General features: G+C 36.5%; 2 protein-coding genes across 2 annotated transcripts; one reads left to right on the top strand and one right to left on the bottom strand.

Moving 5' to 3' along the window:
* Positions 1-583: 583 nt before the first annotated feature.
* Positions 584-7,784, bottom strand: LOC117417851 (neurofilament medium polypeptide-like). Its single transcript, XM_034030238.3, has 3 exons — positions 6,666-7,784; positions 5,485-5,609; positions 584-4,412 (listed from the first exon to the last, which is right to left on the bottom strand). The coding sequence occupies exons 1-3, from the start codon at positions 7,695-7,697 to the stop codon at positions 968-970; spliced, it is 4,602 nt and encodes a 1,533-aa protein (XP_033886129.3). The 5' UTR covers positions 7,698-7,784; the 3' UTR covers positions 584-967.
* Positions 7,785-12,019: 4,235 nt separating this feature from the next.
* Positions 12,020-18,640, top strand: LOC117417924 (neurofilament medium polypeptide-like). The gene is made up of 3 exons (XM_034030335.3): positions 12,020-13,105; positions 14,163-14,287; positions 15,365-18,640. The coding sequence occupies exons 1-3, from the start codon at positions 12,074-12,076 to the stop codon at positions 18,243-18,245; spliced, it is 4,038 nt and encodes a 1,345-aa protein (XP_033886226.3). The 5' UTR covers positions 12,020-12,073; the 3' UTR covers positions 18,246-18,640.
* The last annotated feature ends 324 nt before the right edge of the window (positions 18,641-18,964 follow it).

Here is an 18,964-nt window from a genome sequence, read left to right as displayed (position 1 = left end):
GCTGATAAAACAGTACCAGCTCTATTGTTTAACTAAAATATTTATGGTAAGCCAAATCACCATTTAGAGATATCTCGAAATGCATTTCAGGATATCTTGAATTGAATTGTAGATATCTCAAACTCATTTCGAGATATCTCAAATTCAACATATCTCAAATTGACTTCCTGCCCAATTTGAGATATTTCAAATTGACTTCTTGTCCTGTTTGAGATATCTCAAATTGACTTCCTGTGAAAATGCTCTATGTTTTGAATGGACTTCCAGCCCATTTCAAGATATCTCAAACTAGACAGGAAGTAATTTGGCTTGCCATAACTATTTACCTTTGTTAACTTTTAAGATAGCATTCTAGATTTACAGTATGTTATTTCAAATCGATACTCCATGTAATCCACATGTTTCAAATTATGTAATTAAATATATTTTCTTTAATCTTTTTAAATTACATTTTTAGAATTTGTAAAACTGTTTATGTGAACTATATGGGTTAAGAGAAGTTGCCCAGCCAAGACTTTGTGCATTAAAAAGCATATATAGTAAACTTAACATGATACATTATACACACGGTGACCAAAGGGGATATTTTTTAAATCTTTTGTTTAATTGATCCATTCACTAAAGACAACCAAAATCTAAGGACAACGACATTCTCTGCAAATTACATTTATTCTTATATCTAGAAAGTATTATTGTAGATATCATTCATAAGTATTGTTACATTCATGACACAGTACAGAGCTAGAACTCATTTACATTTAATTGCATAGCTCCTTTCATTCAAATTTGCAAAGCATGACATCCTATTTGGTACATTATACATTTTTCATGCATCAAGAATCTAATCATATTCTTTAAATAATTTCTTCACAGAAATACACACATTTTTCCATATTTCTTATACCCTGAAAGACTAGCTTGTCACATGCATTTTTTAAGTTCTATTTTAAACTTTTTTTTAACCATATTACTTTTTGCTGTCACTGTCTTGCATTGTATCTGTTTGAGAGGTTTTGGGCTCTTCTTGTGTTGCTTTTGTCTTTTCTACCTGACTCTCCTTTGCAGGCATTTTTGTCTCCTCTGTGTTGATTGTCTCCTCCTTGCTCAAGTCTTCACTTTCATCAAGACCATTCTCTTGTGTTGTGGATGTGACGTTTCCTTCTTTCACTTCTTTCTCAGGCTCTGATTTTCCTTGCATGCCATCTATCAAGCATTTGTCCTCTTTTACAGGGGTTTCCTTTGGAGATTGTACTTCCTCCTCCACTGTTTTATTTTCTTTGGAATCACCAGTCTTCTTTTTATCTGTATCAGTATCTGGGCTCTCTGACCTTTCCTGCACTTTCTTTTGTTCCCTAATCAGCTCCTTCTGCTTTGAATCCTCTGGCTTCTCCATCTCTGAGCTATCAGCAGGTGTCTCCTTTTCTGATGGCATCTCCTTGGCTTTTGTTTCCACACTGGTGTCAGTTTGTATTCTCTCTTCCTTTTCAGATGTTATCTCCCTTTCCTTCTCTGTAGATTTCTCTTGTTTATTGTAAGGTTTTTCATCTTTTCCTTCGCTTAGTACTGTAATGCTTTCCTCTTTCTTTTCTTCTTTTGGAGACAGTGTTAAATCAGGCTTTTGGTCTTCTGAATTAGATTTTTCTCCTTCTATAACTTTGTATGCTTTTAACTCTTCATCTTCTGGGGTTGCTTTCTCTTTGGGTTTGTCAGATGTCAGAGCAACATCTATTGATTTCACTTCACTAACCATCTCCTCTTTTTGAATTTCCTTGGTTTCTACTTTGACTTCTGTGGTTGCTGTCTCTTCAGGTTTATCAGACTTCAGAGAAACATTTTCTTCTGATTTCTCCTGGCTCACGGTCTCCTCTTTCAGAAGATCTTTGACTTCTACTTTGATGTCTGTTGATTCTTTCTCTTCTGGTTTGACAGACTTCAGAACATCTTCTAGTATCAATTGACTTACTGTCTCCTTATTTGGAGGGTCTTTAACATCCACCTTGTCATCTGTGAATACTTTAATTTCAGTCTTTTCAGGTTTGAAAGTTTCCTTTTCTGCTGTCTTTAATTCACTCAAAGTTTCCTGTTTCGCATCTTCTTCTGCTTTGATATCTGGGGTTGTTTTCTCTTCAGGTGTGCCAGGCTTCGAAGCAACATCTTCTGATTGTTGTTGGCTCATCAACTCTTTCTGAAGATCCTCTGCTTTCTCTTCAGGTGTGTGTGGTTTTGAAGCATCCTTTTCTTCAGATTTTGTTTGGGTGACCACCTCTTTAATAAGGTCCTTGGGATCCAATTTGACATCTGTGGTTACCTGTACAGTCTTCTCAGGTTCTGAATTCTCCTCTTTTTCTGATTTTAATTCATGCACAGTCTCCTCTTTTGGACTGTCTTCTTGTGCTGCGTCAATATCTGGGGTTATTTTCTCTTCAGGTGTGTCAGGCTTCGAAGCAACATCTTCTGATTGCTGTTGGTCTAATTTTGATTGACCTACCACCTCTTTCAGAATATCCTTGGATTCCACTTCAACATCTGTGGTTATTTTATCTTCAGTTTTCTCAGGTTCTGAATACTGTTCTTCTGATTTTAATTCACTCACAGTCTCCTCTTTTGGAATGTCTTCTTGTGCTGCTTCAATATCTGGGGTTGTTTTCTCTTCAATCTTCTCAGGTTTTGAAGTCTCTTTTTCTTCAGATTTTAATTCACTCACAGTCTCCTCTTTTGGAATGTCTTCTTGTGCTGCTTCAATATCTGGGGTTGTTTTCTCCTCAGTCTTCTCAGGTTTTGAAGTCTCTTTTTCTTCAGATTTTAATTCACTTACAGTCTCCTCTTCTGGAATGTCTTCTTGTGCTGCTTCAATATCTGGGGTTGTTTTCTCTTCAATCTTCTCAGGTTTTGAAGTCTCTTTTTCTTCAGATTTTAATTCACTTACAGTCTCTTCTTCTGGAATGTCTTCTTGTGCTGCTTCAGTATCTGAGGTTGTTTTCTCCTCAGTCTTCTCAGGTTCTGAAGCACCCTCTTCTTCTGATTTTGACTGCCTCACCACCTCCTCTTTCTGAATATCATGGGATTCCACTTTGACATCTGTGGTTATTTTATCTTCAGTTTTCTCAGGTTCTGAATTGTCTTCTTTTTCTGATTTTAATTCACTCACAGTCTCCTCTTTTTGAATGTCTTCTTGTGCTGCTTCAATATCTGGGGTTGTTTTCTCTTCAATCTTCTCAGGTTTTGAAGTCTCTTTTTCTTCAGATTTTAATTCACTTACAGTCTCCTCTTCTGGAATGTCTTCTTGTGCTGCTTCAATATCTGAGGTTGTTTTCTCCTCAGTCTTCTCAGGTTCTGAAGCACCCTCTTCTTCTGATTTTGACTGCCTCACCACCTCCTCTTTCTGAATATCATGGGATTCCACTTTGACATCTGTGGTTATTTTATCTTCAGTTTTGCCAGGTTCTTCTTCTGATTCCAATGGACTGGTCATCTCCTTCGGTTCCATAGTATCTTGTTTCTCAGTGTGTTCATGGATTGCTTTCTCTGCTGTCTTTTCCTCAAGAGGGCTTTTCTCTTCTGGCTTAATTTCCTCCTTCTCTGCAGTGACACTTTTCTCTTCAGGTTTATCTTCCTCTTTCTTTGTTATAGAACTCTCCTCTTTTTGGTCTTCTGTTTTTTCTACTTGTTTTTCTTTGGTTTTGTCATCTGAAGTCTGTTCTTTTTTTGTCTCTTCACTTTCATCTATTTCTGGTGTCATTTCACTGGGTAGTGATTTTGGTTCTCTGAAAGGTTCATCTTCTGGTGCCTCTTCTATTTCTGTTTCTGCTACATCTGTAGGTTGCTTTGTGGTTTTTTCCACGATAGTTTTCTGCACTTCTTCAAAGGTTTCTACTTGATCAGTGCTCTCTTCTTTTACTTCTTTCTTATCCTTGATGTCTTCTGCGTGAACCACATCATCTTGGAAGGTTTCTGTCTCTTCTACAGCTTCGGATGCAGCTTCAGCTTCAATTGCTTCTTCGTCACCTTTTTTAACTGCAATTTCCTCCTCATACCCAGGTTCAGCTGAGGTCTCTTCTTGTTCATCTTCATTGTGTTTCTCTGCTTCTACATTGCCCACTTCCTCTCCATCCTCTTGAGCCTCTCCAATGTCAGTTGTTGTTTCCACCTCAACCTTTGGACTCTCCTTTTCCATCCTTTCTTCTTCACTCATTATTTCCTCTATATCAGTGTCATCAATCTCCACTTCTTTGGTTGTTTCTGTGATGGTCTCCTCAACAAACTTGTACTGTGGCTCCACCTTCTTAGTGGCAGTTTTCTGCCTTGTGAAACTTGGCAGAGTGTAGACAGAGGATTGTCTGTACTCATGTGGTGCTGGAACATGACCTGCAGCAACTGAAGAAAATCTTGTTTCCTCACCTTCCAAAAGTTTCCTGAGAAAATAAATGGAATTACTAAGGTGTGGAAATAAGTTTTTTTATATTTAAAAATGATCTCTTCACTGTATAACATGCATTAGATATCAATGGTCAATATAGTAAAATACATATATTTATATTGGTAAAACATAAATGACAAGATTTGAAGTTTTGGAACTGATAAATATGGGCAAAAGTTACACATACAGAATATTGAAAGAAAAAAATAACATGATAGTATGTTCTCTTTGTAGAAAGAGTATGCCTTAAGTAACATGAGATAAGCTTATCAAAGAGCTGGATAGTTCGGTGCCAGCAGCAGTCCATGACACCACTGTGAATTCGACAGTCAGGGCATGCAGATGAAAGATCAGGAGTACATCAAGCTTGTATAATTTATCTGCTGCTCAAAAAGTAACATTTAAACCAATAGGACCCTACTCTGAAACATGTATAAATTGGCGTTTTCCTGCTAGTTATACAGTTTTTTTATATATTTTATATAAATATTTGCATCTCCTTTGTACTTGCTTCAACATAAGGTCCAAATTGTTGAATTTTTTTAAAATATGAATTTAAAGCAAAAGTAAAATATTGGGGAAATATACTGTCACTCTGGTGTATGCTGTAGAAATGCAGAATGCCTCATTGGGTGTGTCCTTTGTCTATTTATGCAAATATAAGATACAATGCAAGACAGTGAAAGCAAAATGTAATATGGTAAGAAAAAGTTCAAGATAGAACTTAAAAATGCATGTGACAAATCAATTACTTTTGCATGACAAGTCCCAATGGTATATAAAAGCAACCCCCTACATTATAGTGAAAGGCAACAATGTCTGTGATCTTCTAGAAGCCACCTAGGGTGACAGCTTTGTGAATAGATATGAAGACTGTTCCCTTGTACCCAGAGTTTTGTAATGCGCCACAAAATCTTTTTAAAGCTCTTGTTGCTAAGCTGGGAATATTGATAACTATTTTGAAAAGGGGATTTTTAATAAATGCATAAGCAGAGACAACCAAAATAAATGAATCAGTAATTCCATAAAGAAAAACATTGTATATCATATAACCAATATAAATGTACCTGTAGGATGCAATCTCCACATCTAGGGCCATTTTGACATTCAGAAGATCCTGGTACCCCCTCAGGTGGCCAGACATATCATACTGTGTGTGTTTAAGCTCATGCTCCAGTTGTTGGATAGCATCCTGCAAAAATATAAACATTTGATCAGTTGTTGTAACACTGTCAAATTAGTGCAGGGATAATAGCTAATTTAGTCTACTTATGGAAATACAACTCTAATGATGGGGGTCTAATACAGGTAAACAGTGTTCCTTTTATTGACTCAATTTTAAAGTACCAATTGACAGGCTTTTCCTATAAATCCATACAATAAAAACTCACAGACACACACACTTCCAATGAGCTGACATTAAAAATAAAGTCAATCCTCCACACAAGTGTCAATCATTAAGAAAATGACAAGTTATTATTGCTGTTTTATTCAATTCTACATCAACATAACAGCTGATTTATGTAAAACAGAATACCAATAAGCTAGAATTTACTGTAATTCAAATTCCCATTAGTACAATTCGATTAAAAATGGAAAACACACCCCATGAAGTCAGTGATTTAGAGGTTTCTAAATAGCTTATAACTATGCTATGTTCATTTAGAAGGTAATTGATGGGTTTGCCTTTCAGAAAAGTTTTTTACAAATAACAATTTGAGTAGAACGCTTTGAGAACATGCACAGTGTGTAATGATGTTTAAAAGGTTCAATTAACTATGTCAGCTACAGAGAACCATTCTCAACAGTATGGTTATTAAAATGGTATATTAAAGTGTACTGTACAGTAGATATTACCTGGTTCAACTGTAATGTGTGTCCAATTTGCAACAGTGGCAAATGTGATCTTAATTTAAAAAAAAAAAAAAATTCCAAAGGGGTAATAGTTAAAACAACCTAACTTAAAAAAAAAAATGCTATTACAAAAATATATATATTCTTTGCTGTATTAGTTGGTAAACGTTGTAAATAATGATCTAAAAAGAAAAGGCAATAGATATTGATAGCGGCACACATAATATGCATACCTTTAGCGTATTATTAATTCTACATCAACAACAGAAGTTAGAGAAATGGAATATGGGTACTCTTGTTTTTAAGAGTTAAACTGTGCGTTAAACAAACAAGTCAATAATACGCAGAAATATAAAATAATAAGTGATCTACATTTATATCAATAAGATATTACCTGGTAATGACTGATTTCCGCATCGTGCCTCTCTTCAAGCGCATTGAGTTGCTTCTCTAAAGATTCCCTGGTGCATTTAACTGTTTCCAGCTCTATGGTTTTTGACTGCAGTTGGCGTCCGTGCTCGTGGATGTGTTCTCTTCTGACTTGGAGTGCTTCATTATTCTCTTCAGCTGCTTTTGTCAGTTTAGCTACCCTGGCCCTGAAACATTCCTCTGCTTGTTGCATGTTGGTATTGGTGTGATCTTCAAGCTGACTTCTGATTTCCCTCAAAGCCGCTGTGATGTCTGGCTTTCCAAAGTCTTTCAGATCGACAGTAACTTGCGCATCGTGGATTTGGGCCATTATTTCTGATACCTCTTCTTGGTGGGTTTTCTTTAAGAAAAGTATTTCTTCCATCAGAGAGTGAGCTTTTTTGTCCAGTTCCACTTTGGAGAGGTGTGCGTCATTAATATCTTTCTTCAATGTCATAATGATGGCCTCAGTGTCTGATCTACTGCGAGCTTCCTCTTCATATCTCCCCCTCAAAAGGTGAATATCTTCCTCCAAATGATGATGCTCGAGCTCAATCTGAGCCTTTTGAGAGGTAATTGTACTGACAAGCTCTCTTAGATCTTTGATTTCAGGATCGTAAACTTCAGACAGAGAGGACAGGGAAACTTGCTTTTGCCTCAGTTCTTGAATCTCATTTACCAAAATGTTGTTCTGGCTTTCAAGATGACGAACCTTTTCGATAAAGCCTGCAAAGCGGTCGTTAAGCCCCTGGAGAAGCTGCTTCTCGTTTATATTCGGCACTTTAAACTGGTTTACAAGGTCTGTGCTATCAGTGGATCTAAGAACAGGAGACCTGTACTCTTTTTTAAGCATCAGACTGCTCTGTTTGAATGACGCAGACGACCCACTGCTGAGAGAGCTCCTGGAAAACGGCATCCCTGTAGAGGACGATCCGAGGTTTTTAGGCTGTAATCGGAGGAAGTCACCTCGTGCCCTCCTATGCGGAGAGCTCGTGAGATATTCCATGCTGTAGCTCATCTTCGAGAATACACAACTGCGGTGCCAGTGTGCAGGATGAGAGCTGTGACTTTGCTTTTATACTCACTCGGGAGCTTGCGTTGTAGAATGGAACTGCCCAAAGTGCTGAAACAGGTCAGCTGTAGACTTGGTAATGAGCCAGCTCCACGCGTTTGCAAGAAAACTGTAGATCCACTCAATAATGTAGTCAAACGTTTAACAAGCACCACCTTATAATAAGAATAAGTATAAGAATATCAACTAGTATGCAGTAATTCAAAATATAATTCCAGCAATGCCACGTAAAAAGTTAGATTGCTCATCATATGTTTTAAATATAGTTTTATCTGAATTAGTTTCGTCCACTTCATATATTTTCAATTACAGAGGTTTTTCAAGTTTCTGTTTTAATTAGACTACTGTTATTTTTTAACCATGTTTGATATTTTTTTAAATCTAGATAGACATAATTTAGCATCTTCATCCTAACCGTAAAGCATTCCCACTTCGTCCATTATTCTGGACAATCAAATACATCGCCCAGAAGGTGTTTTTTTTTTTTAATTTGTATTTGGGCGTATGTAATGTGCGTCAATACTTTTCATGCGAATAATCTGATTGTATCGTTCTCTTTATTAAAACACTGTACACATTTTTGAACGAAAACAAAAACTAATAAAGAAAGGGAAATCACCTGAAAAACATGTTTAAGAGTGTCTGACACATTGTGTTCATGTTTTTGTTTTTGTTTTAAAGTACGAAACGTGGGGTTGAATTTTTTTCTCAACACTCCTTTGATATATTCCTAACAGTAAAGTCATTTATATCCTAATATACATCTGTCCCTTTCCCTTGCTTTGTTCCATTTGAGGTTTTTCTGACACTTGGACTACAACATCAAGTAATATTGAACAATATAACGTATACCAACCCTGGGGCCTGGGGCAGAAGTAATGCATCTGCAGGAGGTGTGATCTCTGTCGTGTCGACCCCAGTAGCAACTTGTGAGAATACCAAGTATGTAGCAGGGAAGACACTAACACTGTTCTGTCTATATCAAAAGCCTTTTGAGCCAATATATATTCAGAACACAACCTCTCATCACTCAGTGATCATCCAGAAAAACATCTCAGCTCCTGAATATTATTGACTGCTGATGAAACAACAAGAATTTCTGGAAATCTTGTTTTTTTATTTCAGTAAATGGGAAAAATAAAAAAAAATATTGCCAGCAAGCTTGATGTAAAAGCTTATTAGTCATTGTTATTTTTTACTGCAATTATATTTTGACATCTTGACATTCTGTGTTTGTAAGCAGAACCATTTTAAGTACTTGAATGTCACTTTTAATGTATTTCACAAGGTGAATATGTGTGACGCTTCAACCTGAAATTCAGTAAGAATACTGTACTACCTGTGTCCTCAGAAAGAAAGCAGAGGACCTTGCTTGCTTACTAGGGTTTGCATTGATGACAACAGCCTAATCTGTGTTTCCTGAGGCACTGGCACACATCACTGGGCACTCCTTCAATTCCAATACCAGAAGGTCATCCCGACCTGCAGAAACTGATCTTAGGCTACAATCTTAATTGTTTCAGCTTTCTGCCTGGATATTACTTAAGTACTATTGTACCCAGAAAATGTGTGTGTTAATGTGTTGATATTATTTTACACCAACTGCTGCTGCTGATATAGTCTGATGTTATCACCATTATAAAGCTAATCTCCCTTCTAATTTTGTGAAGACATTCTGAAGGCATTATCCATGTGCCAAAACCGATGATTGCAAACCAAGGTTATTTGGGAGTCCAGTATTATTGCAGATTCAGTTCTGCAATGCATTATCTCCTTCCTGGCAGGGGTTGTTATTGTTAATATGGCAAAGCCTCTAGGCATTGATCCAGAGGGGTCGGGTTAAAGAGTGAGAACTTCACACTGTGATTTTTTTTTTCTTTTTTAGAAAGGCAGGCACAGCATTACACTATACATCTCTTTATCTTAACCTGCCAGTTCCAGCTCTACACCCCTGTGAAGTTAGCTGCCCTCCATAGAAAAATCAAGTCCTAACATTATTATTTAATTATTGGTAGTTTTTTTTAATGTCTACACACCATAAAACAATAAAACATTTCCTCATAGTTATTTTAATTCTATATGGCAATGGCATCTACAGAGTTAGTTTTATAATTCTATAAATTGGTGATCAAAGCATTTATAGGAACATGTAATGCTGCAGTTTGTAACTCAATAATAAGTATACTAATATATATATATATATATATATACATATATATATATATATATATATATATATATATATATATATATATATATATATATGTTATATTAATACAGTAATTATCCCTACTTACTATTTAAATAACTTTATTTATTTAAATCTGTACAGGCTCATGGAGTCTCAGAGTTTATTGTCTATGCTGTGGTTATCCAACACCCACTTTTCTTCACTGTCTTTGGAAAATATTTATTTTAAACAAAGTATTTAAACAATTTCTACTGAAGCTCTATTTATTTAGGGATATATATTATCCCTAAATTTAAGAAGCGGGCTTTAACCTTAATGAGTAAAATTAAACTAAGAACAAAGATACGTCCGAACCTGGGATCCATCCAGCTCATTAAGAGGTTCTCTCCATTTAGCACTGTAAGCAAATCAATTCTGTCAGGTTAGCTTAAACACCCTATTAAGTATCTGTCTTTATTTATAATGCATCATCATGTAAAGCATTCCAATGCTCACATTAGACTGCTGCTTATGCTCTTTTTTGATCCTTATGTGATGGAGAGCTCTGCTTACAAAAAAAAAAAAAAAAAAAAAATCAAAGCTGCAGGCAATGCTTGGTCTACCAGAGCAAACATTTATATATACATACAATATGTATGTGTGTGTACACTGCTGTGCAAAAGTCTTAGACATGTTTCATTTTTCTACTCTGATGCATTATGAGCAACAACACTTTACTTAAAGCCTCCACTAGTGTTTTCTACTATTATAACAACCTTGACTTGCATAAAGAAGGAAAAACACTGAGTGAAATAGCTCACATCACTCGATTTTCAGGGTGTGGTATCCAAAGCATAATCAACAAGTACATAAAAACATAATCTGTAATTGACAAACCCTGGACTGGAAGACCCAAAAAGCTGTCTAACAGGGATAAGCAATAATTGAAGATAATATCCTTAAGGAATAGAAAGAAGACCATTGAATTGAACTGACAACAGAACTAGCAGAAGGCACAGGTGCCGTTGTCCATCAAATCAACAGTGAAAAGGTCACTCTTGAAATCAGGACTTAGAGGATGTGTTGTAGTAAGAATACCTCTGTTAAGAAAGGGGAACAAGACTAAAAGGCTAACATATGCACAAGAACACAGAATTGAACATTGGAATAATGGTCAAAGGTGCTTTGAACTGTTGAATGGACAATGGAACAATGGTCAAAGGTGCTTTGATGGATGGACAATGACACCTCTGCCTTATACCACTTTGGTAGCCCAAGAATCACACAATGACATTATGTAATTACTTATAAATGCATTTTGGAATCTGCTTCAGGATCTGGGGGTGGACGATTAATTGGATTTAAATTAGTTTTCTGTTATCAAAGGAGTGTTGAGAAAAAAAAAAAATCAACCCCACGTTTCATACTTTAAAACCAAAACAGAAACATGAACAAAATGTGTCAGACACTCATTCAGGCAATTTCCCTCTCTTTATTAGTTTTTGTTTTCGTTCAAAAAAGCTGTACAATGTTTTAATAAAGAGAACGATACACTCAGATGATTCGCATGAAAAGTATTGACGCACATTACATACGCCCAAATACAAATTAAAAATAAAAAAACACATTCTGGGCGATGTATTTGATTGTCCAGAATACTGGACGAAGTGGGAATGCTTTACGGTTAGGATGAAGATGCTAAATTATGTCTATCTAGATTTAAAAAAATATCAAACATGGTTAAAAAATAACAGTAGTCTAATTAAAACAGAAACTTGAAAAACCTCTGTAATTGAAAATATATGAAGTGGACGAAACTAATTCAGATAAAACTATATTTAAAACATATGATGAGCAATCTAACTTTTTACGTGGCATTGCTGGAATTATATTTTGAATTACTGCATACTATTTGATATTCTTATACTTATTCTTATTATAAGGTGGTGCTTGTTAAACGTTTGACTACATTATTGAGTGGATCTACAGTTTCCTTGCAAACGCGTGGAGCTGGCTCATTACCAAGTCTACAGCTGACCTGTTTCAGCACTTTGGGCAGTTCCATTCTACAACGCAAGCTCCCGAGTGAGTATAAAAGCAAAGTCACAGCTCTCATCCTGCACACTGGCACCGCAGTTGTGTATTCTCGAAGATGAGCTACAGCATGGAATATCTCACGAGCTCTCCGCATAGGAGGGCACGAGGTGACTTCCTCCGATTACAGCCTAAAAACCTCGGATCGTCCTCTACAGGGATGCCGTTTTCCAGGAGCTCTCTCAGCAGTGGGTCGTCTGCGTCATTCAAACAGAGCAGTCTGATGCTTAAAAAAGAGTACAGGTCTCCTGTTCTTAGATCCACTGATAGCACAGACCTTGTAAACCAGTTTAAAGTGCCGAATATAAACGAGAAGCAGCTTCTCCAGGGGCTTAACGACCGCTTTGCAGGCTTTATCGAAAAGGTTCGTCATCTTGAAAGCCAGAACAACATTTTGGTAAATGAGATTCAAGAACTGAGGCAAAAGCAAGTTTCCCTGTCCTCTCTGTCTGAAGTTTACGATCCTGAAATCAAAGATCTAAGAGAGCTTGTCAGTACAATTACCTCTCAAAAGGCTCAGATTGAGCTCGAGCATCATCATTTGGAGGAAGATATTCACCTTTTGAGGGGGAGATATGAAGAGGAAGCTCGCAGTAGATCAGACACTGAGGCCATCATTATGACATTGAAGAAAGATATTAATGACGCACACCTCTCCAAAGTGGAACTGGACAAAAAAGCTCACTCTCTGATGGAAGAAATACTTTTCTTAAAGAAAACCCACCAAGAAGAGGTATCAGAAATAATGGCCCAAATCCACGATGCGCAAGTTACTGTCGATCTGAAAGACTTTGGAAAGCCAGACATCACAGCGGCTTTGAGGGAAATCAGAAGTCAGCTTGAAGATCACACCAATACCAACATGCAACAAGCAGAGGAATGTTTCAGGGCCAGGGTAGCTAAACTGACAAAAGCAGCTGAAGAGAATAATGAAGCACTCCAAGTCAGAAGAGAACACATCCACGAGCACGGACGCCAACTGCAGTCAAAAACCATAGAGCTGGAAACAGTTAAATGCACCAGGGAATCTTTAGAGAAGCAACTCAATGCGCTTGAAGAGAGGCACGATGCGGAAATCAGTCATTACCAGGTAATATCTTATTGATATAAATGTAGATCACTTATTATTTTATATTTCTATGTATTATTGACTTGTTTGTTTAACGCACAGTTTAACTCTTAAAAACAAGAGTACGCATATTCTATTTCTCTAACTTCTGTTGTTGATGTAGAATTAATAATACGCTAAAGGTATGTATATTATGTGTGCCGCTATCAATATCTATTGCTTTTTCTTTTTAGATCATTATTTACAACGTTTACCAACTAATACAGCAAAGAATACATATATTTTTTTGTAATAGCATATTTTTTTTAAGTTAGGTTGTTTTAACTATTACCCCTTTGGAATTATTTTTTTTTTTTTAATTAAGATCACATTTGCCACTGTTGCAAATTGGACACACATTACAGTTGAACCAGGTAATATCTACTGTACAGTACACTTTAATATACCATTTTAATAACCATACTGTTGAAAATGGTTCTCTGTAGCTGACATAGTTAATTGAACCTTTTAAACATCATTACACACTGTGCATGTTCTCAAAGCGTTCTACTCAAATTGTTATTTGTAAAAAACTTTTCTGAAAGGCAAACCCATCAATTACCTTCTAAATGAACATAGCATAGTTATAAGCTATTTAGAAACCTCTAAATCACTGACTTCATGGGGTGTGTTTTCCATTTTTAATCGAATTGTACTAATGGGAATTTGAATTACAGTAAATTCTAGCTTATTGGTATTCTGTTTTACATAAATCAGCTGTTATGTTGATGTAGAATTGAATAAAACAGCAATAATAACTTGTCATTTTCTTAATGATTGACACTTGTGTGGAGGATTGACTTTATTTTTAATGTCAGCTCATTGGAAGTGTGTGTGTCTGTGAGTTTTTATTGTATAGATTCATAGGAAAAGCCTGTCAATTGGTACTTTAAAATTGAGTCAATAAAAGGAACACTGTTTACCTGTATTAGACCCCCATCATTAGAGTTGTATTTCCATAAGTAGACTAAATTAGCTATTATCCCTGCACTAATTTGACAGTGTTACAACAACTGATCAAATGTTTATATTTTTGCAGGATGCTATCCAACAACTGGAGCATGAGCTTAAACACACACAGTATGATATGTCTGGCCACCTGAGGGGGTACCAGGATCTTCTGAATGTCAAAATGGCCCTAGATGTGGAGATTGCATCCTACAGGTACATTTATATTGGTTATATGATATACAATGTTTTTCTTTATGGAATTACTGATTCATTTATTTTGGTTGTCTCTGCTTATGCATTTATTAAAAATCCCCTTTTCAAAATAGTTATCAATATTCCCAGCTTAGCAACAAGAGCTTTAAAAAGATTTTGTGGCGCATTACAAAACTCTGGGTACAAGGGAACAGTCTTCATATCTATTCACAAAGCTGTCACCCTAGGTGGCTTCTAGAAGATCACAGACATTGTTGCCTTTCACTATAATGTAGGGGGTTGCTTTTATATACCATTGGGACTTGTCATGCAAAAGTAATTGATTTGTCACATGCATTTTTAAGTTCTATCTTGAACTTTTTCTTACCATATTACATTTTGCTTTCACTGTCTTGCATTGTATCTTATATTTGCATAAATAGACAAAGGACACACCCAATGAGGCATTCTGCATTTCTACAGCATACACCAGAGTGACAGTATATTTCCCCAATATTTTACTTTTGCTTTAAATTCATATTTAAAAAAAATTCAACAATTTGGACCTTATGTTGAAGCAAGTACAAAGGAGATGCAAATATTTATATAAAATATATTAAAAAAAACTGTATAACTAGCAGGAAAACGCCAATTTATACATGTTTCAGAATTTCATAAACCTATTGGTTTAAATGTTACTTTTTGAGCAGCAGATAAATTATACAAGCTTGATGTACTCCTGATCTTTCATCTGCATGCCCTGACTGTCGAATTCACAGTGGTGTCATGGACTGCTGCTGGCACCGAACTATCCAACTCTTTGATAAGCTTATCTCATGTTACTTAAGGCATACTCTTTCTACCAACAGAACATACTATCATGTTATTTTTTTCTTTCAATATTCTGTATGTGTAACTTTTGCCCATATTTATCAGTTCCAAAACTTCAAATCTTGTCATTTATGTTTTACCAATATAAATATATATATTTTACTATATTGACCATTGATATCTAATGCATGTTATACAGTGAAGAGATCATTTTTAAATATAAAAAAACTTATTTCCACACCTTAGTAATTCCATTTATTTTCTCAGGAAACTTTTGGAAGGTGAGGAAACAAGATTTTCTTCAGTTGCTGCAGGTCATGTTCCAGCACCACATGAGTACAGACAATCCTCTGTCTACACTCTGCCAAGTTTCACAAGGCAGAAAACTGCCACTAAGAAGGTGGAGCCACAGTACAAGTTTGTTGAGGAGACCATCACAGAAACAACCAAAGAAGTGGAGATTGATGACACTGATATAGAGGAAATAATGAGTGAAGAAGAAAGGATGGAAAAGGAGAGTCCAAAGGTTGAGGTGGAAACAACAACTGACATTGGAGAGGCTCAAGAGGATGGAGAGGAAGTGGGCAATGTAGAAGCAGAGAAACACAATGAAGATGAACAAGAAGAGACCTCAGCTGAACCTGGGTATGAGGAGGAAATTGCAGTTAAAAAAGGTGACGAAGAAGCAATTGAAGCTGAAGCTGCATCCGAAGCTGTAGAAGAGACAGAAACCTTCCAAGATGATGTGGTTCACGCAGAAGACATCAAGGATAAGAAAGAAGTAAAAGAAGAGAGCACTGATCAAGTAGAAACCTTTGAAGAAGTGCAGAAAACTATCGTGGAAAAAACCACAAAGCAACCTACAGATGTAGCAGAAACAGAAATAGAAGAGGCACCAGAAGATGAACCTTTCAGAGAACCAAAATCACTACCCAGTGAAATGACACCAGAAATAGATGAAAGTGAAGAGACAAAAAAAGAACAGACTTCAGATGACAAAACCAAAGAAAAACAAGTAGAAAAAACAGAAGACCAAAAAGAGGAGAGTTCTATAACAAAGAAAGAGGAAGATAAACCTGAAGAGAAAAGTGTCACTGCAGAGAAGGAGGAAATTAAGCCAGAAGAGAAAAGCCCTCTTGAGGAAAAGACAGCAGAGAAAGCAATCCATGAACACACTGAGAAACAAGATACTATGGAACCGAAGGAGATGACCAGTCCATTGGAATCAGAAGAAGAACCTGGCAAAACTGAAGATAAAATAACCACAGATGTCAAAGTGGAATCCCATGATATTCAGAAAGAGGAGGTGGTGAGGCAGTCAAAATCAGAAGAAGAGGGTGCTTCAGAACCTGAGAAGACTGAGGAGAAAACAACCTCAGATACTGAAGCAGCACAAGAAGACATTCCAGAAGAGGAGACTGTAAGTGAATTAAAATCTGAAGAAAAAGAGACTTCAAAACCTGAGAAGATTGAAGAGAAAACAACCCCAGATATTGAAGCAGCACAAGAAGACATTCCAAAAGAGGAGACTGTGAGTGAATTAAAATCAGAAGAACAGTATTCAGAACCTAACAAAACTGAAGATAAAATAACCACAGATGTTAAAGTGGAATCCAAGGATATTCTGAAAGAGGTGGTAGGTCAATCAAAATTAGACCAACAGCAATCAGAAGATGTTGCTTCGAAGCCTGGCACACCTGAAGAGAAAATAACCCCAGATATTGACGCAGCACAAGAAGACAGTCCAAAAGAGGAGACTGTGCATGAATTAAAATCAGAAAAAGAGGAGAATTCAGAACCTGAGAAAACTGTACAGGTAACCACAGATGTCAAATTGGAACCCAAGGACCTTATTAAAGAGGTGGTCACCCAAACAAAATCTGAAGAAATGGATGCTTCAAAACCACACACATCTGAAGAGAAAGCAGAGGATCTTCAGAAAGAGGAGTCGATGAGCCAACAACAATCAGAAGATGTTGCTTCGAAGCCTGGCACACCTGAAGAGAAAACAACCCCAGATATCAAAGCAGAAGAAGATGCGAAACAGGAAACTTTGAGTGAATTAAAGACAGCAGAAAAGGAAACTTTGAAACCTGGAAAGACTGAAATTAAAGTATTCACAGATGACAAGGTGGATGTTAAAGACCCTCCAAATAAGGAGACAGTAAGTCAATTGATACTAGAAGATGTTCTGAAGTCTGTCAAACCAGAAGAGAAAGAATCAACAGACATCAAAGTAGAAGTCAAAGATCTTCTGAAAGAGGAGACCGTGAGCCTGGAGAAATCAGAAGAAAATGTTTCTCTGAAGTCTGATAAACCTGAAGAGACAGCAACCACAGAAGTCAAAGTAGAAACCAAGGAAATTCAAAAAGAGGAGATGGTTAGTGAAGTGAAATCAGTAGATGTTGCTCTGACATCTGACAAACCCAAAGAGAAAGCAACCCCAGAAGATGAAGAGTTAAAAGCATACAAAGTTATAGAAGAAGGGGAAAAATCTAATTCAGAAGACCAAAAGCCTGAATTAACACTGTCTCCAAAAGAGGAAAAGATAGAGGACGGCATTACAGTACTAAGTGAAGGAAAAGATGAATCACTTTCCAAGAAAGACTACCAATCTACAGAGGATACAGAGGAGGCAAGACAGTTAAAATCTGAGCTGAAGGAGTGCACAGAAACTCACACTAACTTGGAAACAAAACCACAAGAGATGTCTCCAGAAAAGGCAAAACCTGCTGACAGCGAGTCAGAGGAGACAGAGTTGCTTCCACAAAAAAAGAAAGTACAAGAATGTCCAGAGAGCCCAGATACTGAAGCAGATGAAAAGAAGATCAGTGATTCCAAAGAAAAAAAAATAGTGGAGGAGGAAGTGCAATCTCCAAAGGAAACCCGTGTAAAAGAGGGCAAACTCTTGATAGATGATGTGGAGGAAAAGATAGAGCCAGAGAAAAAGGTGACAGAAGGAAAAGTCACATCCACAACACAAGAGAATGGCCTTGATGAAAGTGAAGACTTAAGCAAGGAGGAGACAATCGACTCAGAGGAGACAAAAGTGCCTGCAAAGGAGAGTCAGGTAGAAAAGACAAAAGCAACACAAGAAGAAATCAAAACCTCTAAAAATGATACAATGCAAGATATTGACAAAAAGTAATATGCAAAAACAGTTAAAAATAGAATAAAAAATTCATGTGACAAGCTATTCTTTCAGGGTCTAAGCAATGTGGCAAAATGAATGTATTTATGTGTTAAAGAAAAACAAAAGTCTTCGAAGAAAACATTAACAAAATAAAATTCTTAATGCATAAAATTGTGTAATGTACTGAACAGACAGTCAGCCTTGCTAGATTTGAATGTACAGTGCTATGTAGTTAAATTTGAACTTTAAATTAGTCTTAATAGGCTGTCAAGCTTTGCAAATTTGAATGAACGGAGCTATGTAATTAAATTTGAATGCGTTCTAGCTCTGCATTGATTGTCTGAAACACTTGAGTGTAGCAATGTCCATGAATGATATCTACAATAATGCTTTCTGGATATATGAATAAATGAAATTTGCAGAGAATGTCATTGTTATTAGTTTTTGTTGTCTTCAGAAGCAATTTAATGCAGTGGTGCATAACTCTGGACCTCAAGATTCATCCCAGTCCTGGCCTTTATTCCATCCAGGTTGTTAGTACTATAAGGCAGGTGTGGTTAGTTCTTCCAATTGTAGTCTCTGTTCCAAACCTGTTCTAAATTGTTTAAGTCAACCAATTAAAACTCCATTCAGACCCTGAAGTATTTCATTTTAGCATTTAACCTGTTAAACCCGGAGTGCAATGGCCCTCCAGGACTGTGATTGGGCACTCCTGCTGTAGGGTAAGTTCATTG

Source organism: Acipenser ruthenus, chromosome 13 (genome assembly GCF_902713425.1).
Source record: "Acipenser ruthenus chromosome 13, fAciRut3.2 maternal haplotype, whole genome shotgun sequence".
Classification (NCBI taxonomy): Eukaryota; Metazoa; Chordata; class Actinopteri; order Acipenseriformes; family Acipenseridae; genus Acipenser; species Acipenser ruthenus.
This window is presented reverse-complemented; position numbering and strand designations above follow the sequence as displayed.